We start from the raw sequence: 23,200 nt of genomic DNA on the forward strand, positions 1-23,200 counted from the left end.
CACAGATCACAAGTATAATGACAGATTATCAATTCATAAACAGGTACTTCACCCTGTTCCTCACACAATGCTATCTTATGACATCAAAACACTTTAACTATCATGCATGACTTCTAAGGTGCTATATTTCAACCTTTGAATTACATTACCATTAAAACAATTTCAAAAAACTACCACAAAATGCTATGTTTCCTTAAGTATTAACATTTTATTTTTTGCACAATGAGTTAGGTTTGGGTTTAAGGTTTAGGGTGGGGTGGAGATTTTTGTTGATTTAAAAGTCTATAGAGCATTAACTTTAAAAAGCTCATTTTGCAGAAATGTAACTGACTTTTAGCGTTACACAGTGGACATTTCACATCAGAACTGTCGAGTTATGTATAATGAACCAGGTAATGTCATTTTGCAACAATGTCACCACCGTCACATAATTTTCATGAGATCAGGCTGGCAATAAGACCAAGAATGTAGTAAACTAAGTAAAAATGGTCAGTTACATATTTCATGTCGATAAGTTTCTGTTTCTTAGCTTTGTTTTTTCACCGCAAACCTTATTGATTAATCAAATTTGAAAGGTCATTTAAAGGTCATGACACACATGCTCCAACCTGCCCAGAGACTGGAACAGAATGGAATTTGAAACGTTTTAGCCAAAAATGTTTCTATTGTAAATGTGTTTTTTGCAGAAACGTTTCAGATTTCGTTCTGTTCTACGGCGGATCACGTAGAACGGCTGAATTGGGGGTGTGCGATGTGGATCAACATGCAGGTAAGTGAGCACCACAACAGTTGCATACAGTGTAGACAGTATCATTGATTAAATTGGGAGCCTTTTGTTTTTAATGCAGTGCAAAGCCGATCTGGTGTACACAGGTTGTAAGTGACCAATTTGGAATGTTGTACAAAGCAAAAACAAAATAAATAGTCCTTCTCACGCAAAGCACAAGGGAGACTGTTGACAGTTGATTTAAAAAAACTTTGCATTAGCATTTTGCTAAGCTAACGATTTGATGCTCTAATAAGCAAAAAGAAAAAGTTGAATAGGGTTGCCAACCGTCCCTTATAATACATGATCATCCCGTATTTAAAGATGAAATGTCACATTCTGTATCAAATCAAAAAGGATATGGGATGTGATATGTTGCGTATTTTAAGCTGGTCAGATGGTGTCACGGCGAAATCGTTCAAGATCGTTAATTTAACCTTGATATTTGTTGTAAATGTTGCCTAATGTGGGTAAGGAACCATCTAAAAAGTCCACACATTGTGCTAAAACGTCCTAATACAAGGTACCATCTGAAAAGTCCACATAAGCGCAGTGTTATTAGGTATCATTTATGAGTGCACCTACAGAATGATACTGTCAAATTGGCAGCTTACCAGGTTTTGGTGTAGTGGTGACTGAAGAGGTGGGCATACTGTGAAATTATCAGAGTAATAGTAAAATAGCATCAAAATCTAGCACAGGGTCTTTAGTTATTTTCACAAAGCTGAATAGGTTGTGTTGAAATGCGTAAATATATAGCATATACATATTTAACAGCGATATTTATGTATTGAAACTGAAAATAGGATTGGTTGGAAACTATACTATTCCGGCGGAAAGAAATGTTCTGACTTGTTGCAAAGCTGAGTCAGACTGTCTTGCCCGTGCCTTTAGGTCTGCGCTCCCGCTTCCTGCTGATCCGCTCGATTAGAATCTCTGTACACTTTAAAATAAAAAATAAAAATATTCACTCAAAGGTGTTGTTGCATCCCCTCAATACTTTGAAATCTTTTGCATCAAAAGCCTACTCTTTCTTTCTGGCACCATTTTTTACATTTACATTTATGCATTTGGCAGCCGCTTTTATCCAAAGCGACATTTTTTACATTATGTGGGCATGCACAGAGTACTTTTTCTCCGAGACTACACTACTGTTTTTGGAACAGAGCCTATATCTGTACTGTGATCCTATCTGTCACTATAATCATCATCATCATCATCATCATCATCTCACATACAGATTTTTATGCCCTGTTCTAACATTACCTCTCAAACCACTGCAGTAATTGGGCTGGATGTGGTGTAAATGAGGGCGGAGCATATCCCTGCTTTAACATGCACTGTAAGCAACAGCTAAAAGCTAAGGCATTGGCATGGTCAACGGTCTGTGACCTTCAATTTCTCAGGGGCTTCTGCCATGTACATCATTCCAAATGTGGAATAATGAGCTTGTTTTTTTTCTATAGATACTCAGCTCGTGTCTTAATTGGGTTGCATAAAACTGCCAACAGTCTACAGTATGTCCTTGTGTGCTATCCTGATTACACACATTCAGCAAACAATGTAATGAGCTTAGGGAGCCAATGAGAATCACACTGCTCCCATTATTATTCTACATTATATTTCCATGCCCCAATCAGCAGAAAGAGCCACAAACTTGAGTTTTGTTTTGGAAGTTTTCATTGCAAGTTTGCCAGGCTGTATATTCATGCCTTTTTAATTACACATCATCATATGAACAAAAATGTAGTAATTACACAGTGTGGCAGGGTGAGCAAAAGAAAGACACGTGTGTGGGGTCAGGCCTCAGAGAGGCGTTTAATTTAAATAATAATAACAGAAAATTTTCAAAAGGTGGGAATTAACATGTCCAAATGCAACAGCACTCTATGTAGGTTGAGGGAGTGTCCGAAGGGGTTGGTCCAGACATTAGGGGCAGGTTACGAAAGTCACACACCTACTGGGTTCCATGGCGTGAGGGGCAGTTGCTTCTTTGATTGGCTCAGCTTCCTTGGGCCTCGGTGCTTCAGTGGAATGGAAGCCCAGCTTTCTGGACTGCCGGCCGCGACTCGTGCTCTAATCCCCCAGTGTTGCATCTGTTTCGTGCTGGAGGTCCAGGGTGCGGGTCCGGGTGCGGGTCCGGCAGCACATCAAACTCGGCTGGTATCCTCCCTGCTCTGCTTCTGGACATACAAGGACACCAGTGTGTGCCCGGCTCCCTGAAGACAGGCACGCTTAGCATTTTAAAGGCAGCAGTGATGAGGCTCTATTCACCTCAGAAGCACCTCATCATCCGCTTCTTAATTTGTGCCTCTCCTCCCTCCTGCCTACTCCTGTTGTGAGCCTGGCTGAAGTATGGCTTTTAGAAGAGGTTGGGCAACAATTACATGAGGGAGGGGTGGGTCAATCAACCACAACTGATTAAGTTCTCCAGCTGAAATCGGTCTGTGCATACCAAAATCTGAACCACTGCCCACAGTGGGCACATATATTTAAATTGATACAAAGATATCTTATGGAAGATGGCACTTGTTTAATTTGAGCTTTGTCTGCATCGGAACTGTTAATGGAACAAGTCTTTGCCAGAGAAAAAAAACTCACTCCTTTAGGTCCTCTTTTAAATTCAACGTTACCAATGTTTACTCTAGTTTTTTGTGGTTATGTGTTCTTGCTCAAAGAAAGTTGCTTCAGATCTTTTTTTGCTCCTTCGGCAGTACAGATACTGGATCTCCCATTGTCTCCGCTGCTAAAGCATGATAAATAAGTATGTTCCACTGTGTTCTATCACCATGACAATTTCCTTGTGTGTGTAAGCATGCTTGGCAATAAAACTCATTCTGATTCTTTTCACTCTTTGCGTCACCAACAACAATATTCTAAGCATAACTAAGCATATCTACACAGGCAGCTGCCAATGAGCCTGAGGATTCTCTTCTTCGATGTTTTGAAACTCCAGGGGTCATGTGATTTCAACATGGCAAAACAAATTGAAGGGGGTGACCTGCACCAGGTAGAAAAAACACTTTTTATAGAGAAGTATTATGAGTACATCTCATTTGAGTGTACACCATTCGGATAACTCTTGACAAAAATACATCCGTTTGTGAAAAAACAGCTTAAAACACAAAATATACATTTACATGCACTTTGTAAGTGCCATACTCTTTACTACAGTATACAAGTGGTTCGGTCAGTAAGCAGCTCCACAGCAACTTTATTTCCATGCGACACTGCTGTAAATAATGAACATGGCATCTGAAGACTACTTCTATTTGTGGCAGGGCGGAGGGTAGGGCCGGTTCGTGATTCCACACACCTGGCCCTTAATCAGGCTAATTAACCCTCGAGAGGGATAAAGGCCGACCGAAGACGGCATTGCGAGAGAGATTTACAGACAGCTGCCTGACAACTGTGTGTGTTTTTTCTTTTTGGTTAAGCTTATAATTAAAATATTATTTATATTGTCTAGCCTGTTCTTGCCTCTTCCTTTACTTTTAACCCCTTTACACTGTTATTTTTTGTTCTCCATTGTTTCGCTTTATTTTCACATGCCCCTCTGATGCTCGTGTGTTTGTTTTCATCATGACCTCTCACAGCATTGAGCTGCAATAGTGGGGTTTACCTCTTACCTCACTTGATGGCATTGGAGCTATGTATTGCCACACAGTCATGTGTGTACAAGGAATACAGGAGTGGGCTGAGAACACAGCCCTGCGGGGCTCCAGTGTTGAGGGTCAGTAATGAGGAGATGTTGCTGCCCATTCTAACCAGGCAGCATTGCAACATTGAGTTTTTATTCTCTTTGTAGTCTGTGATAAAGTTGTAGTTCAGAACCAGGTTAGCATTCAGGCGATGGTGCGCTGTGGCTATATGATGCATGGTCCATGGACTGAGATGTTACAGAATCCCCCCTCCTAGGAACACCTCCAGGTGTTCTTTTTTGGCGACATCCTCTGGGTCTTGGTGCAGGACAATCTGGATGGTCATGATGAAAGTCATTAATCAGCGAAGGGAATGTCCTTGGAGGCTACCCATCTCTCCCCACAGGGCCGTATCCCTCCCAATCCACGAAGTAATGCATCCAATTACATTTTCTTTTGGAATCTAGGATCTCCTGAACTAAGTAGGCAGGAGATCCATTGATTTCCAGTGGTGGTGGAGGTAACGACTCCATAGTCACAGGGTAGCGGAAGACGTAAATCCAGAGTTGATAGCCAGACAATTTGACCTGGCTGATAGTCCAGGTGTGGGCGTCTCCTTCTATCTGGTTGGATCTTTTGGTTTTTAATGGCTTGTTGAATCCTGACATGAATGCTGTCCCAACGGCAGGTACCTCAGAGGGTTCCCCAGACCCTCAAATCAACACACACTGGAAGGGGTGAGTCCTTCCGGTCCTTCCGGAGGGAATTCTGTGCATATTAAGTCCATGGCAGGAAGGCGCTCCACTGATGTTGTTCCTTACTGCAGTAGGATTGAAGAAAACGTCCAATCTTTCAACTTGACCATTTGCCTGAGGATGATAATCTGAAGTTAGACTCACGTTAATGTTTAGATTATTGCAGAAGGTGTGCCGTACCCAAGATGTGAACTGAGATCCCCTGTCAGAAACAATGTCATCTGGTAATCCATAGATTCTGAAAACGTGATGGAAGAGGTTTCTGCAGTCTCCATGTAAGTGGGTAATCCTTTTAAATGCACTAACCTGCAGGATTTAGAAAAACAATCCACTATGACCAGAATAGTGGTAAATCTATTGGAGTTGGGAAGATTGGTAATGAAGTCGATGGCAATATGGGACCTTGGTCGTTGTGGAGTAGGTAATTGCTCGAGGAGATATGCTGAGAGCTGTCTAGGAGTTGCTGGGAGCTGACATGTATTGGCATGAGAGGTAACATCTGTATTCAAAGTAGGCCACCAAAAACAGTTACGTACCAAATTGGTGGTTCGTTGGATTCCAGGGTGGCCAGAGCTTGGAGATGTATGAACCCACTGCATTATCCTTTGCATGATATTTTGTGGAACATATTGTTTATTGGGTGGGCAGTCTGGTGGTGAGGGTTTATCCTGCTGAGCACACTGAATCTCTTACATTATGTCCCATCTTATGGGAGGAAGGAATTGGTTTATAGGTTCTGGTTCAAGTAGTGAATTGGGCAAATCAGACTTTCTTGATAAAGCATCTGCCTTGCTATTTCTACTGCCTGGATGATACGTGACTGTGAAATTCAGTCATGTAAAGAAAAGAGCCCACCTGGCGTGTCTTGGATTTAACCTTTTGGCGTTTTTTATGTACTCAAGGTTCTTGTGATCAGTTATCACCTGAAATGGATGACGGGCTTCAGCCAATGTATCCATTCTTCCAAAGCTGCTTTGATAGACAGTTGTTCCTTATTGCCTACTTCATAGTTTTTCATTGCAGGGGACAGTTTCCTAGATAAAAAAGCACATGGATACAGTTTAGCTGGATTACCTTGGTGTTGAGGCAAGTCTGCTACCAATGCCACAATCCAAAGCATCAACCTCCACAATAAAATGAGCATCAGGATTCAGATGTTTCAATATGGGTGCAGTAGTTAAACTGGTTTGAAGCTTGTCAAACACCTCTTGAGCAGCCTCCGTCCATGACAATTTCTTGGGTTTCCCTTTGAGTAGAGAGGTTAAAGGGGAAGCAGTGGTGCTATAGTTTCAAATAAACAGTCAATAAAAATTGGTGAAACCCAAGAACCTCTGAAGTTTTTTGATGGTTGTGGGAGGTGGCCAATCTGTAACTGCTGTGGTTTTGGTTTGATTTATTTCAACTCCTTGATGACTAATAATATTGCCAAGGAAGGTAGTCATAGCGGTATGGAACTCACATTTTTGTGCCTTAACATACAGTTGGTGCTCAAGAAGTCTGGTTAGTACAGTTCTGACTTGTTGCACATGGTCTTCAAAATGTTTTCAATGTAGACTATTACAAACTGATTGAGCAGGTCCCTGAAAATCTTATTGACAAAAGACTGAAAAACAGATGGCGTGTTAGCAAGTCCATACGGCATGAGCAGATATTCATTGTGACCTCTAGTGGTGAGGAAGACAGTTTTCCATTCATCCCCTTTTATTCGTATTAAGTTGTAAAAGGTCTATGGTACAATCCCAAGGTCTGTGGGGTGGCAATTGAGTTGCATTATCTTTGCTGAAAACTTTGATGAGATCTGAGTATTCCTGAGGGATTTCGATTGCTCGAGTTGATGGAGGGCTGTCTACCATCGTAGTTCGACAAGATAAAGTGACTTCGGACAGAGACAGTGTGATTGGCAAAAAGATCAATGAAGGAGCTCACCATGTTTCCATGAAATTTGCAGATCGTGAAACGACAGCTAGGGATATCCTAGGATAATAGGATGGTGTGGAAAGGATATGACATGAAAGGTATCTTCTTCAATATGAAATAGACCTACTAGAAATTTGATAGGTGTGGTTTGATGTGTTATCCGGCCTTTTTCAATAGGCCCATCATCGACTGCTATGATATGGATAGGTGGAGAATGGTACAGTGGAGATGTTGAATTCTTTCACAATGGATGAGATTAACAGCTGATCCAGAATCTACTAATACTGTAATAGCTTGGATCTGTTTAGCATAATGCAAAGTTACTGGGAGCATGAAAATTTGATTAGTGGGAATGGTAGATAAGGTTACACTTACTTTAACTTCTTGAGTATTAGCAGCATTGGGTTTATTAGGACATGTTTTACATATATGAAAGTGTAATATTTGAAATATAGCGTAGCGCTTTTCTGACACTATACTTAAAGTACTGCAGATATGTTGCATATTGAAAACCATTAACATGCATATTGTGTTTTACATATATAGCCATATGTGAAGTCTTTGGAAAATTATGTAACAGAGATATTCGCTTGTAAATAATAAAACACCTCACCATTTCTACTTGAAAACTAAGACAATCCTGTGTTCTAAATGTCATAAATAATGCCTTCGGAGGGCACTTCGAAGGGAGAACAATTGTGACAGTCACACTGGAAGATCTCAGAATGGAAGAAGTCTTTCAAATTAATAGGGCATAGGGGTGATAACTCTGAATAGAACACACTCCAGTTGCGGTGAAGTCAATGGCGTTGACAATGCAAACTAACAAGGAACTTTGTGTAGTTCCAACTACACAACATTGCGACGCTGTTTGTGAATGTTCATTGCAACTATGGTTTCAGGAAACGCCACATCGTTGAACTATGTTGGTAACGATGAAACTTGCAACCATAGTTCAACTATGGTTTCAGGATACGCCACATCGTTGAACTATGTTGGTAACGATGAAACTTGCAACCATAGTTCACTAACTATGCTTTTGGAAATGCAGCCCTGTTCAGTTAATTTTGCCCCATGGTGACCATTTTGGAAAAAAGCACCTAGCTTAGTACTCCAGGGTCAATATTGTACTAATCAAATCATGGGTATTTATCGCCATGGAAATCTAGGCCCGCGGACGGGCCCTTAAATGTACAAAATAAAAGTATGCGATAAACAAAACAGCTGTGTGTTACATTGGTACACATGCCACATATCTTTGGAAAGCTACATTTCTTGATTTTCTATTGATATAAACCATTTTAAGATACAATCACAACAGCAGGTACAATCTATATCTTTGTCAGACCACCAACATATAAACAACCAATAACAAAATTTAGGCAACTCACCTATGATGCCTCATAGTTGTACACTGAGCCATAACTTCCCGACAAAAACGGTGTTGTTTCATTGTCAAATGTCCAAATGATCAAATCAAGTAAAATGTTTAGTCCAAATCACAGTATTACATCAATAAATATCCACAGACTCTTGTTGCATCATTTCAAAGCACCTGGCAGCTGTGCCTAATCTTTCACATATTACCGGTAATAACTTCAGTTCAGATGAAAACATTTCCTATATCCGGTATCAAAATGGAAGCACGCACTCTGACCTTTCGATTGACACCTCATTTGACCCAATAGGAGCTTCCATGTCCTGTCCACAGCCTTCAATACCCAACCACCATCTGTGTCGAGTGTAAGGGCATACCCACTTTCCTTTGTTTACTGATCAAACCAATTACATTGAAGAGTGGAAATGACTGACGCATCGTATAGCCAATGAAATTCTGAAAACAGTGATATGCGGCTTTAGTGGAACGATTAGAGGATCGGCTCTGTTGTGTGTGTGCGCAAAGTTTCCTCGAGTTTACCCACTGCTGTGCGCCTCCAGCGTAAATGCATGCAGAGCTGCTTTGGAACTGTTTACACATTTGGCGATTTAAATATGGTGAAACGGACGCTGAAAAACAGGATTTTCACCCCAGGATGTGATATAAGAAGGCATTCATTGTCAAAATTCTGAGTTTGGAGATGAAATTTCTGAAAACAATACAGATGATTCAGAGGCAGATGGAGAGATGAGACATGGCTCTGGACAAGTAAGTGTTTTCTTGTGTTTATAACATATATTACTGTATATTCCGCATAAATAAGCTTTAGTTTGAATAATGAATACACATTTTGTAATTACCCTTTGTCGTGTGTTTCCTCAGTGAGTGTTTGAACCGTTTGTGCGTGTTTTTAGTTCATTGTTTGTTTCAGATCTATTGACATGCTATATAGATGTTTTGTATATTTACTGTAAATATATATATATATATATATATATATATATATATATATATATATATATATATATATATATAGTAAATAAATCAATAAATATAAGTTGAAAATAAGAATATATGTTGTGTTTGAGAGTCTATTTGTTACAATGCGGGAGGTGGGGGAGGTGTAGAGCCATCTATTTGTTACAGTGCTGAATTCATGGGGAGGTGTAGGCCCATATCTTTGTTCCATAGTACATTGGCAAAGTATACAGTATTTACAGTAAATATACATACAATAATACATTTTTACACACTCGAAAAGAAAAACTAATATATATATATATATATATATATATATATGTATAGAATACAGAAAAGATGGAAAAGTTGTGTCTAGCTTTGTAAATTACATTTATTTATTATCCCCCACTCAGCAAGCGGCCACATAAAGTGGAGCAGCAGGACAGCACCTCATCAAGAGAGGAGGGCTTTCAGAGAGACCCTTGCTGAGGAGCATGGCAGAGTTGGGGTCTCAATCCACAGCCAGACCCGTATCTCCTGCTCCACGAAGAGCACATCACAGGCCGTTGCACATCACCAAATCTTGCACCGCTGGTCGTCTGAAGTGCAGGCAGTGTCATGCAAAGACACCAGTGAAGTACTCTCCTGTGTTGTGCCTATGTGCTTTGTACACAAATGTGACTGCTACAATGACTGGCATGTTGCTAGAAACATGTACAATTTTATAATGGTTTGTAAATACTTTATGTAAAAATTAATGTAAATAGTTTGTTGTGTATTTTTTATATAAACAAATTGTCCACCATAGCACTAGTTTTGACTCTTTTATATGCACAACATTTAGTTTCAAGAAGGGAAAAGGCACTCTAATGTGTTTATGCATCAGTTACTCTGTGTCAGCAAAACTAATAGTGGATCTGGATATGGAATATGATAGCTCTAAGTGTCATCTTTCATTAGAGCCCAAAATTATGACTGTACGTTGAAGCGTTCAAAAGTTGCAGCCTTTTTGTCCTAGGTTTCCAAAGTGTCCTTTTGGAGTATCCAAAAGGCACTTTTGTAAAACGCCTGGGTGTACCCTTAGAAAAACATGTGTAAAATATTCATTTTTTATGATATTGTTATAACATTTGAACCTGGACTAGGTAAGGATTCATGCTGTGATCCCATTGTGTTCTCAAGCTAATAGCTACAAGTTATAGTCATCTGCAGGCATCTGTATGCAAAAAAAATTTCAGGCGGAAAAAAAAAATTCTATTTCATTGTGTTCAAACTTCTATTACTCAAAATCAGTAGCACTTACAGTAATTCTGACTGCTGGAGAAAAAACTTCAGAGTGTCCCCTTTCAAATGTGACCAAAACCATGCATGTACTCCAAACGGTTCAAGAACAGCTTTAAATTTACTTTGGGTATGCCTTGATTAGGCGTTTTAGGCTAATTTTACAGGATTGGGAAGAGGTTATACACTGGATATACAGTAAATTTCCATTGGCCCAACAGTCAGTAAATCTAAACCACTTTTTTATGTTATAACATACCTTTTTTCCCATGTGCTTCTCTTCACAGCCAGATAGAAATTATACATTCTTCCTGCTTACAAGTTCGCATGACCAAAAAATATGTACAGTTGCCTATATACAGGCTTATCTTACCCCACTCTCCCCAATTTGGTCTGTACAATTTCCCTATTTTAGAAACATTCCCATAAGATTCTAAAGGAAATAGAAGTGAAGAAAAGGGGTGTACATGTAAATAAAGCTATTACACAAAAACAGACCTGTGAGTGAGCAAAATGTGAGTGAGCATTTGGGGAGAGAAACGAGAGATTCCATGTGTAGTCCAGTAAAATAATGTATGAGATACTGATCATTATTTGGGTGACCAGATTGCAAGACCGCACTGTCTGTTGTTTTTACCACACTTTAAAAGCTTAATAAAAAGAAAAGGCTGGAAAAACCTGGAACACAGCACTGAGACAAAAAAGTTATTTCCACACAAGTTCTTGTGATATCAATGTGACATTAAAAATAACAAGCTTTACAATATTCTGCTGACTGATACAAACAGAGCCTGATCAAAAATGTACAACCCAGTCTCTTGTAAAGTTGTAGTGCAATTTCTGTTCCCAAACATAATGATAATGTGTTTATCTCATTGTCATGCTCTCGCTCTCTCTCTCTCTCTGTCTCTCTCTCTCTCTCTCTCTCTGGTTGAGGCAGTGTGGTGATAGCTAAAGTGTTCCTATGACCTGAGCATCCCTTCGGCCCCTCGGCTCCCCTCCCGGTGGCAGCAGGAATAAGGGATGTCACAAGTATTCCTCCTTTTGATCCTGCTCAATTTCTCATCCTGCATCCAGGTGAGAGATTCCTATATTTCTCCCTCTCTTTTCCTCTCATTCTCTCTTAAGGTAACCAGATGACAGTTTTGGATAGGAATGGACTATATGCAATCTGGACAAATATAATTTAGGTATGTAATTCGTAATCAGTACTAGATTACATTTCATTAGTAATCTAGCCAACACTGGACTTAAAAATAGGGACATGTTGGAGGCATGGGCTGGTGGGTAGTAGGTGCCCTTTGATGGTGTGGGTGACCCAAGTTTGAATCCGGCCTAGTGTAATTTAAATGTATGTTTTAATTCACAACTATTTTTAAACAACAGAAAAGAGAATGAAGAAAAATTGTTGTAACAGGTTTGAACTCTTGATCGCTCACAACACTTTATTTGCCTCAGACTGGAGTCACATTTTATACTTCTCTTAATAACACATTGGCAACTGACTATCAACCAATAGCTGAATGTCAACACAGCACTTCATATTTATTTCCACTGGGGGGGGTTGCAGTGTATTTTTATTGTATACAGTCTTCTTATTTTGTGTATACTGTATATTGTATGTTATCAGGTGTATTTTGTGTTTTGTAACAGATGTGTAAACTGTGTTATGTGTAAATTAGATGTTTATTGTAATTATAATACTGCTATGTTGCTCGGAACTGCACCCAACATTTTCACCCACTGTTGCACTTGTGTATATGGTTGAGTGACAATAAAGGGATTTGATTTTGATTGAATTAAAGGTGGGCTAAGAGGAGGCGGGAACCGGCTGAACAGTCAACATAAAGGTTTAATGATATAAACGAACATAAAACAACATAAAACATAAACGAACACAGACACACATGCAGCGTGGCCACATGCGTCTCTCTTGAACTGGTACCTCCGGCTTGTCTTTATCCCCTTCCTGGCTGATTAGCCCGATTTAGGGCTGGCTGTGTCCTCACGGCTTGGCCCCCCTCCTCTTCATCACACTCCTCCATCGCCCGACTCAGGCCAGGGAAACACCTGGCATGACACACTCCCCTCCTTTCCTGGAGGGGGGGGTGTTGCTCTTCTGGCTGTGCCTGCTGACAAGTCTTCCCTGCCTTTCTGGAACCCTGGGAGAGACGAGGGGAGGGAAAGGGGACAGGGAAAGAGCGAGGTGGAGCGACAGAGAGTGAGAGAGGAGAGAAATCAGAGAGAGAGAGAGAGAGAAAACTTGCTTGCCGGTTCCGGGACACGCTGTCGCCCGGTCTCTGGCGAAAGACAGCTCGCTCCTCCCCCTGGCGGATGGCAATGACCCCTCTGTCCCTAGGCAGATGGCAGCGGCGAGGACTCCGCGACATCGCATCCCTCCTTCCTCCCGGGTTTCGGCACCACTGTAACAGGTAAAGGTGGGCAAGCAGGAGGCGGGAACCGGCTGAGCAGTCAACATAAAGGTTTAATGATATAAATTAACTTAAAACAACATAAACGAACACATGGCCGCATGCGTCTCTCTCTCTCTCTCTTAGGGATGGGCGGATCGATCATAAATTCTGATGTTGTATCAAAATTATCGATCCTCACACAAAAATATTGATTCTAAAATTTCTATTTTTTAAACTAGGGATATTATTATTTGGTTTCCGTGAACATGAACAATAATCTTAAGCTTTAAAGTGAAATAAAATGGATTAGGCTATATTAGAAAATACTTGTGCAGGATGCAAACTATATCTTCTTCCACTCATCTTAACATGCATGCTGAAAGACACAAGCAAACAAGTGCTTGTGCCATCACAACACTCGTTCAAATAAGAGGGATCAGTGCCTTGTAGATGTAATGACAGAAAATCAGAGAAACAGATTCTGAAGTAAATTCACGCTTAAATAACAACATATCTAAAGGTGACATTTCTTATCATTTCGTTAATAAGAAATTAAACAAATATTTAACCATGGTTTTAATAAAGTAATATTCTAGTAATCATGTTTGGGTTTTTTTTTGGCCTGAAACCTTGCATTTGCATTTTTAAACATGTCTTACAGGTGTCATCTGCTGTATCCCTCAAAACTTTGATGGCAAGATGGATGATGTACCGAGATGAATGTTTTCGAAATATTAGCAGAGAACCTCCACTGACAGGTGAGTAATCAGCCTCCTGCTACAGGGAATGTGAGTTAAAGACCAAAAGAAAGACGCATTTTAGACAGTCATTTTTAAATGTGTATAATTTGATCAACTGAGGCTCATTCACAGACCCAGTCAACGGCCATGATGAAAGTGTACAGTGCTCTTTAAAAGGAGGTGTGGTAGCAAACACTACTGAGACCACAGATTTGGGGTCATGTCACAAACAGATCTTAGAGACTATGTAGACTTCAGAATCTCTGAAACTGAATGGTTGCTTTCCAGGTGTTGTGTGCAACAGAACGTTTGATAAGTATGCATGCTTGCCGGATGGGCTACCCAATACTACAGTGGGTGTGGCTTGCCCCTGGTACCTGCCCTGGCACAGAGAAGGTAAGATTTACAGTAAATATAATTGTATGAAGCTCACAAAACCTGTTAAGAACATGCCAAGGTCATATTTCACCACAAAAGAAACACTGTTTTGTGTTCATCCCCTGCAGCGATGTCATCGCTTATCTTGCCCAAATTAGGATTTCCTCTTTCCTGGGACTCCTTGCACTGACAGGATTGATGAGTTAATTGCTCCACCTAAACCGCCTTGCTACTTTAAATGCCTGTTTTAGTTCATTTATTGTATACCTTGGATTGTAGTATATCTGTTATTTTGGACATCTGTGAAAACGTATAAGTCATTGTCTTATTTTTCTTTAATGTATCCTCGTGAGGAGCTGTTTATTTGTATCCTGAGATTCTTAGTGAAAAGCAAGCAGACACTTTTATCCAAAGCGACTTACAGAGCCCTTATTACAGGGACAATCCCCCCCGGACCAACCTGGAGTTAAGTGCCTTGCTCAAGGACACAATGGTGGTGGCTGTGGGGATGGAATCGACAACCTTCTGCTTAACAGTTTAGTGCTTTAGCCCAGTACGTCACCACCACTCCGCCACACAGATTCCATTGCAAAGCTTGGAAGTTATTTTGGAAGAACCTTGCAAAGACGTTGTGTCGATTGTAGTGACACAAGGGGTCTCTTCTGAGAGCCTCGCGTACCTTTGAACTTGAACTTGAGAAAAGGCCAATGTCAAGTTGGCAGACGGAATTTGCCCTCGCGGCTTGATGATTGGTACCTCGGCTCTGGGCGCTGCTCTCAGCCACGAAGCCACAAAGCCCGCTTTCTAAACGCCCCAGTCTCCCAGTTAGGTCTTCCAAATTTTCAATAAAAGAGCGATTTCCTCACTTCCTGTGTCATCAGACCGGCGCGCACCATTCTCACGGCACCCCGGCACCAAAACCTTGCAGTCCTGGCTCCCCGGACGCGGCCAACTCACCTCTGGACCCACGACTGCCCAGCCCCGGCAGGCCAGCACTGACGAGTCTCGAGGACTACGTGCCCAAGGGCACTTGTGTCACCACAATCAACACAACGTCTCGTTCCTTCCATCGGGAACGGAGGTTACAACAGTAACTTGACGTTTTTTGGAATACAGATGCATCTGCTCCGCCAATCTTCCCTCAAATTAATTTATGTCATGTGTTGAGATGTGCATATAGAACAATATTTATTTAAAGAATAGATCTGTTAATAGAACATATCAAGATTTTATGTCATACTATCAATTATAAATAGTGTAAAGATTGCTTTATAATGTTTTATATGGCACTGTATATTTTGAGATTTTTTTGTTAAGCATAAAGAAAATTATACTGAAATCATCGATTTTGAAACCAGAAAGCAGAATCAGAGTTGATTCCAAAATGTCTGTGATCAAACAACCCTAGTCGTTGTCATGAAAATAATGTCACACTGTAACTTAACACAAAAATAGGCTTAATTTTCTTTATTATTATTTAATATTCGTTGTTTTTGTTTTGATTCTGGGGTGAAATATGACTATGACATGTTCAGTGTTTCCCCTATATGCATTCGGCGCATAGTCGCTGCTAAATTAGGAGTGCCGCTGCTGAGATTTCACATGGTTTATTAACATTCTTTACGCAACGTAATGCTGGCTAGGCCCCGTCAGCTGCATGCTTTTACACTGCATGCTGTTGAATGGTGCTGGTATGAAATGAAAGGGACCTCATCGTGTGCACATAAATACACAAACTTAATTACATTGACGTCTCCATATAGCAGACCTACGTGAGTGTGTCCTGCAATGGAGAAAGAGGATACCCACAGGGTCTGAAAATCAGCACAGGATTGCAGGTATTGCACACATATTTAATAATTCCTGCATGTTCCACGTTCAGAATGCGGGGAATTACTGCACACTTTTATTCACTTTAACATGTAGCTGTGAATGGTAAACCAATCCTTTCAAATGAGCAAATCAATAATCTTGTGTTTGTATCAAACTGTAATTCCAGAATTTGCGCGAGTAAATCAGTTTTTCCGCATTCCCTCTCTCGTGCACCTCACTGAACACTTGTTGAGTTTCGTATAAACTCGCACAGAGAGATAGTCACAAGTAATGCCAAGTTTACACTACACGATTTTAAGCTCGATATTCGCTAGCCTACAGTTTTGTGGAGATCGCCGACAAAAACCTGAAATCGTGGGCAAATCGGAGCTCGCTCTCATGAGCGACGGATTGCAATGTATGAACTATCAAAGACGCGATTTGAGAGAATCGCTGACGTGTCGCCGATGGCAGCGAGATATCTGGGATTTTAAATATCTGGACCTGTCTGTGAAATATGTTTTGACTGAATACAACTACAGCGTTGATCTACAGCCAATGAGAGAGCAAGAAACAGGGCACAGGAAGTTTCAGTGGGAGGAGTCCTGATATACCTGCAACAGAACTTCAACTAGCATGTATTAAGAAAGTCTCATTTGACCAAAGAAATGGAGGAAAAATTTGTGGAACATTGGCAGGAGCATCAGTGCATATTTGATGTTTCATCTGAACTGGATCACAACCGGGTGGAGAAAGAGAAGAGTTGGGGAGAAATTGCCAGTTCTCTTGGACAGTCAAGTAACCAAATAGGTCGATTTTACAGAAGGAGGTACATTTTCACATTGACATATATACACGTGACAATGTGAAAATGAATAACCCATCTATAATTATTCTAAGGTCATTTTAAGCTATTCTTCCACAGACGTGCATAAATAAGTGACCGGCATTACAGATAGCACCGCTGCTGAAAAAAATCCTAGGGGAAACACTGAATGTTCATGATATATTTTTGGATTTCATATAACAAATAAATTGGTAAATTCAAGTCAATACTGGTGTGGAAGAATGATTAATTTTCAATGTTGCTGCACTTTTAATAATTCACAATATTGCTTTTAGCTTAACAGATTTTTCAGGATGTTATTATTGTTAGGAGTCAGAATGTAATTAATGCCAAGTATTATTCCTCTGATTTAAAATATTTTACTCGATATAAAGTGTTTTCTTACAGTCTGATGCCTTTCTTATGTACGTGTGTGTGTGTGTGTGTGTGTGTGTGTGTGTGTGTGTGTGTGTGTGTGTGAGCGTGTATTTATCACTTTGTGGGGACCAAATGTCCCCATAAGGATAGTAAAACCCGAAATTTTTGACCTTGTGGGGACATTTTGTCGGTCCCCATGAGGAAAACAGCTTATAAATCATACTAAATTATGTTTTTTGAAAATGTAAAAATGCAGAAAGTTTTCTGTGAGGGTTAGGTTTAGGGGTAGGGTTAGGTTTAGGGGATAGAATATAAAGTTTGTACAGTATAAAAACCATTATGTCTATGGAAAGTCCCCATAAAACATGGAAACACAACATGTGTGTGTGTGTGTGTGTGTGTGTGTGTGTGTGTGTGTGTGTGTGTGTGTGTGTGTGTGTGTGTGTGTGTGTGTGTTTCACATCAGTCCGACATGGGCAGGTGTATGTGGAGTGTGATGAAGAGGGACAGTGGAGTAAGCAGAAAAATGCCAATGAATGTGTATCACGAGACCCCACCCAAATCAACATGGTACGTGAGAGACAACATCAATTTGACTGCATCTGTTTTTTGGTTAGAAGAAAAGGTGATTTTTTTCAAAGTAGATTTCTGTAAGACAAAATAAATATTGGTACACATATATATAAGACAAACAGAGTTTGGGGATTTACAAAATATGCTAGATTTTCATGACCACGCTAGGCGCATCGCTGCACGCAACGATCGTGCGTTACGTCTTTCTAATTTTGTGAGCGTGCTAATTCTAAGGTCCACCAGAAGATGATATTGAAGAGCTATGATTCATTTTGTAAACTACAAATATATATATATATATATATATATATATATATATATATATATATATATATATATAAAATTGGAGTGAAATGACCTATAAATGTGATAATGTTTTTTGTTTTTTTTACTTTTGAGGGAATAATGTCCTAAAATCCACATATGTGGACATCAAGTTTATCTGGACGCTGACATGATAACAATTTATGGATTTTTGAAAGCGGCATATCAAACAAAACTAGAGAGGCTACTCTTTACAACCAAACAGGTTTCAATAAAAATAAATAACTTAAAATGGTTTCTTACACGAGGCACATTTTTGGAGCTACGGCCATATAAGGGCTTCACGGAAATTGACGCCACATTGTTGTGTCACGTGATACGGCACACCAGATATTTAACTATTAAAATACATTGTAGAGTGTTGTGAAGAGAATTCAGTCAGTTTAAATTAATTTAAATAATGTGTTGCTTATAGCGAATCCAAAATACAACGTCCACACATGTGGACATGAGGTCGCACATGGTTAAACAAAGAAACATATACATTGCAAAATAACGATCACTGGGAGAGCAGCAAAGAATGTTTCAAGCATTCCGCAACACCATCAAGACCACAGGTGAGACAGGCCGATAAAGAACACATACATTGCGGTCCAGAGGCAGGAGGAAACATAAACATCCTCTGTACAGTTTCACAACTAAACCACACTGGAATGATGGCAGACAAAACAGGAGAGAGTTCACAGTAAGGACGCAGTTATTTCACACAAGAAAATGCAACACAAATTGTCCATATTTTTATTCTTCTAATGCAGTGGTTCTCAAACCTGTACTGGAGGCCCCCCAAAACTACACATTTCTAATTGATTCACATTGATCTCCTCAATCAAACAAACCTGATTAAACTTATCAGCTTGTTAGTGGAGACTCTTATATTTAATAAACTTATATTGGGTGTGTCAGAAAAGGGCGACATACAAAATGTGCAGTGTTATGGAGCCTCCAGGACCGGTTTGAGAACCACTGTTCTAATGCATTACATACAGTCCATTTACACTACCAAATTCCTATGAATTGGTAGTGTATTTACTGTATATTGGCATTACTTGACAGGGAATGGAATATAAAATTGGATACAGATTTTACAATAACCAGTAAACCAGTTTATTATAAAAATAAACTATGAAAGATGAAAAATAAAAATGTAGAATAAAATGAATAACTTTTAGTTTTCTTGCAAAATGCCTGTATTAGCACACAGTTTTTGATATTCAGTGTTAAATTCACAACCATATCTTAAAGACGGACACAAAAAGCATGCGTGTTTTGAAGAGTGATCTGTTCCTTGAGAACACCCTGTCAAATGTATGTATTTTTTTGTGTATTTGTACAATTATGTGCGTACAGCAACACTACGGAAGGATCCTTAGTCAATTCCAGACCATGTACACTGTTGGATATTCTCTGTCTCTTGGGGCGCTGGTGCTGGCATTGGGGATTCTGATGGCCTTTAGGTAACATTCAGCTCAAGTAGGAATTACATTCCTTCTGCTTACACTTTAAATGAGAAACGTGTTGTGCATCTGTTTTTGGATCTTGGCTGTGTCTGTTGTTAAGCATTCAGGGTTTCTCTGTGTGAACAGTGTTGGCTTTTATTTATTGCTCTCTAATCCTGTCAGGAAGCTGCACTGCATGAGAAACAACATCCACATGAACCTGTTTGCCTCCTTCATCCTGCGAGCCTCTTCTATTCTTATTAAAGATGCAATGCTGGAGAGACCAGACACTTTTCATGTTGGTCAGGACATCACCAATGAACTGGATGTGGAGTGGCTGGTTAAAAACGAGGTCAAAGAGCCTGCTGTCTTTCATATTTGTTATTAGAAGCTGATAATTTAGCTGAAATAAATGTTAAATAATTCCATTATACCTATTGTAATGTCCATGTATTCTGGTTTATTGATATCTTTTTTTGTTTGAGGACAGCATCTGTGGCATTCTGTCAATTAGGAGTCAAATAAAAATGTACTTGTCCCTTGTAAGTATTTGTAAATGTGTTCGGAGAATGATATAAATACTGTGTATATATATATATATATATATATATATATATATATATATATACATACAACAGTTAGTTCCGATCTTCAAATCTGATTGGACGAGAGATGTTCCATGAGCACTGATGGTCTGACACCATCAGCACTTGGACACTTCACTGTATGTGTATCACTCCGCTAGTGTTCGTGCCATTCTAAACTAAAGTGCAAGAGCAGTGCAGATCTGTTCAAAGCTATAGTTGTTTTTACATTACATGTGTTAGCCAGCAGGTGGTGACAACAGATAATATTTGTGTGTAATAATAATATGAGCCAGTTAGGTGACGTGAAGTGAACCGCGTCAACCGGTACATACAACAGCTCTTCGGGATCGCTTGTATTACTACTAAAGCTAGAAAATAACTTTAAAGCTTGAACAACTTCAGCATTACGGCTCATCACAGCTGAGAGACACAACAGACTGATTAATTACACAATTGGTGCCGTTTAAAATGGCAGAGGACATTGCGGTTTCTATAGTGATCGACTCTTGTGCATTGGCTACCACGAAATAGGGAGAAATACCCCCGCTTGGATGCAATTTTTCCACTGAGAAAGCTGACCTTCAGAAAGAGGGTCTCTGCTTGGGAGTAGCAACAGCACACACTCGTTTCTCTCTCTCTCTCTCTCTCTCTCTCTCTCTGTCTCACTCTCACACACACACATCCATCCTAATTTATCCAATAACTTGTTAGAAACAGCACAAGCCGTGATACTATTTCTGAAGTGCCATTTTTGAATTACTGACGGAGGCTTGGACGCATCATTTGTTTTGAACCAGAAATGGCAGATTCTGGTCCGTCGCATAAGAAAGTAGTTCCATGCACAAATGTGTTTTTTATGACCGTACTCTGTTTTTCCTTATTTTTTTAAATGTACTTGTTCATTGAACTGTTGATTATAAGCAATATCACACTCGCAATCGTGCGATATGGCTCTAAATCAGCACTGCTGTGATTACCTACAATCACAGCAGTGCTGATGTAGGGCCATATCGCACTCTTGCTCGTGTGATATTGTTTAAATATATACTGTATATACACACCATTTTTTCACAAACCCCAGTTTGAAATCTTATTATCTAGGCAAAGGGAGGCTACTTTGAAGAAACAAAATTTTTTTAGTTGCTAAAATATTTATTTTGCTTTGTTCTACATTTTTGGGGTCTCTACATACTTACATATTTCCATTTGTAAAGCAAAACAAATTACAAATATACATTTGTAAAGGTTGTTGGCTGTTAAAAACAGAGGGACATCCCTTCTTTCTGTCCCGCCCTGGCCCTAACTTCCTGTTTCAATAAGAAATATGTCAAAACAGAATAGAAAACTGCAGGATCTTTAACAAAAATGAGTTTTTTGCTTTTAAACTCTCCATCCTACTTGCTTTTAGGCTCCCATTAGAAGTGTGTCACTGTAAAGACTTTCTATTTATTTTTTAACAAACTACTGTTTGAGTCAAATTTTGCGACAGAGTGTCACAAATCTTGTCAATAGACATTAAATTGTAAATAACATGGAATGTTCTTCCCAACTAAAAAGACCAGCTTAACCAGCATGCTGTTCTTTTCAGGAGGGTTGAACAGCATATGGCAGGTTAGAGTGAAATGATGGCTGGTTAAAATGTATGCAAAAAGCTTTCAGTGATCCAACATATCAATGTGTGTTTCAGACGGCTGTCGGCTGCAGAGTTGCTGTGGTGATGATGCAGTATAGCATCCTAGCTAACAGCTATTGGCTGCTAGTGGAGGGAATCTATCTGCACAGCCTTCTGGTGGTCACTGTGCTGACAGAGAGGAACTACTTCAGCATCTACCTGTGCATTGGCTGGGGTGAGAGTCCCACCCACTGCTTTTATGCCTCAAACTTATTAACATGGTTAAAGAGCTTCCTCATTGCATGTCCAAACAGAGCATCACAGATGTTTGACGCTCCATGTCACATGGTCTCTTTCTCTCCCACAGGTGCTCCTTTGATATTCGTGTTCCCGTGGGTGATTGTGAAGTACTTGTATGAGAATGAAGAGTAAGTTATGGAGACTCGTACCAGCCAAAACACAGTTTTCTGTTTTTAAAGTAGTTTAACTGGAGTCAAGCTACCTTATGTTGTTGTTTCTGTAAGAGATCTGTAAAAGAACTAGCATTTTCGACGCATAGGCTGCCACGGGAATGTACAGTTGGTTTTTTGACCAACGGTTTTTGACTTTTGACTAAAATATGAGTGCATTTACATGCAAACTAGTATGTTAATAACTACCACAAATTAGCTTATACAAAAATCTGACAAAGAAAACTATGTTTACATGATATTTGAAATCATTCGATCATTCTTTTCTTTTGACATGTCTTGCAAACAACACTTGAGCACATTGGATAAGCCTGTAAGAACTCCGGTTTAAAGATCGGTTTATGCTAAAACTGTTTATGAACAGTTACACTGTCTGCTTATTAAGCATAATCATGTAAGAACATGCATGCTCATTATTCAAGGAGACCTTCGTGTTTTATACTAATGCATAAATTACACACAGTCTTACATTACATGTAAATGTAAACATTTTTATGTAACGCTATTTAAAAAGTTCAAAAACAGTATTTAAATAGTCCATTTACACTAAATGTGACTAATAAAATTACTTAATGGAAAAAGTTGTTTGTAGAGGTGGGTAGTAACTTGTTACATTTACTCAGATACATTTACATTTAGAGTAGGTTTAAAAGTGGGTACTTTTTACTCTCACTCAAGTAAATTTCTAATGATTTTATTTTACTTTTACTTATTTACAATGTGTGGCTTTACTGTCATTACATTTAATTTGAATTCATGTGTAATTTATTGAGAGATTATTGAATGGGACTTTTACGAGAGCGGAAATTCACTGCTCTGCGCGATGAGACGCTCCCACTTGAGTGATGAGACTGTCTTTCAAGTCATCAGTGTAGCAGCATCAAACTCTTCAAAGTGAAACACTTTCTGCACTCCACACAGTGAAAAAAGAATAGTTTCATCATGAAATGCC

General features: G+C 39.5%; 1 protein-coding gene across 2 annotated transcripts in view; it reads left to right on the forward strand.

Moving 5' to 3' along the window:
- LOC127647744 (glucagon receptor-like) overlaps window positions 1-23,200 on the forward strand; it is a 163,998-nt gene that overhangs the window by 112,185 nt on the left and 28,613 nt on the right. For both annotated transcript variants that reach the window (XM_052132189.1, XM_052132187.1), the window contains exons 2-9: window positions 11,639-11,775; window positions 13,774-13,870; window positions 14,141-14,248; window positions 17,713-17,816; window positions 19,491-19,597; window positions 19,763-19,931; window positions 21,854-22,013; window positions 22,146-22,206. In XM_052132189.1, coding sequence (XP_051988149.1) covers window positions 11,722-11,775; window positions 13,774-13,870; window positions 14,141-14,248; window positions 17,713-17,816; window positions 19,491-19,597; window positions 19,763-19,931; window positions 21,854-22,013; window positions 22,146-22,206 — 860 coding nt within the window. In that variant the 5' untranslated portion in view covers window positions 11,639-11,721. The remainder of the gene's footprint in view (window positions 1-11,638; window positions 11,776-13,773; window positions 13,871-14,140; window positions 14,249-17,712; window positions 17,817-19,490; window positions 19,598-19,762; window positions 19,932-21,853; window positions 22,014-22,145; window positions 22,207-23,200) is intronic.

This window comes from Xyrauchen texanus, chromosome 8 (genome assembly GCF_025860055.1).
Source record: "Xyrauchen texanus isolate HMW12.3.18 chromosome 8, RBS_HiC_50CHRs, whole genome shotgun sequence".
Taxonomy (NCBI): Eukaryota; Metazoa; Chordata; class Actinopteri; order Cypriniformes; family Catostomidae; genus Xyrauchen; species Xyrauchen texanus.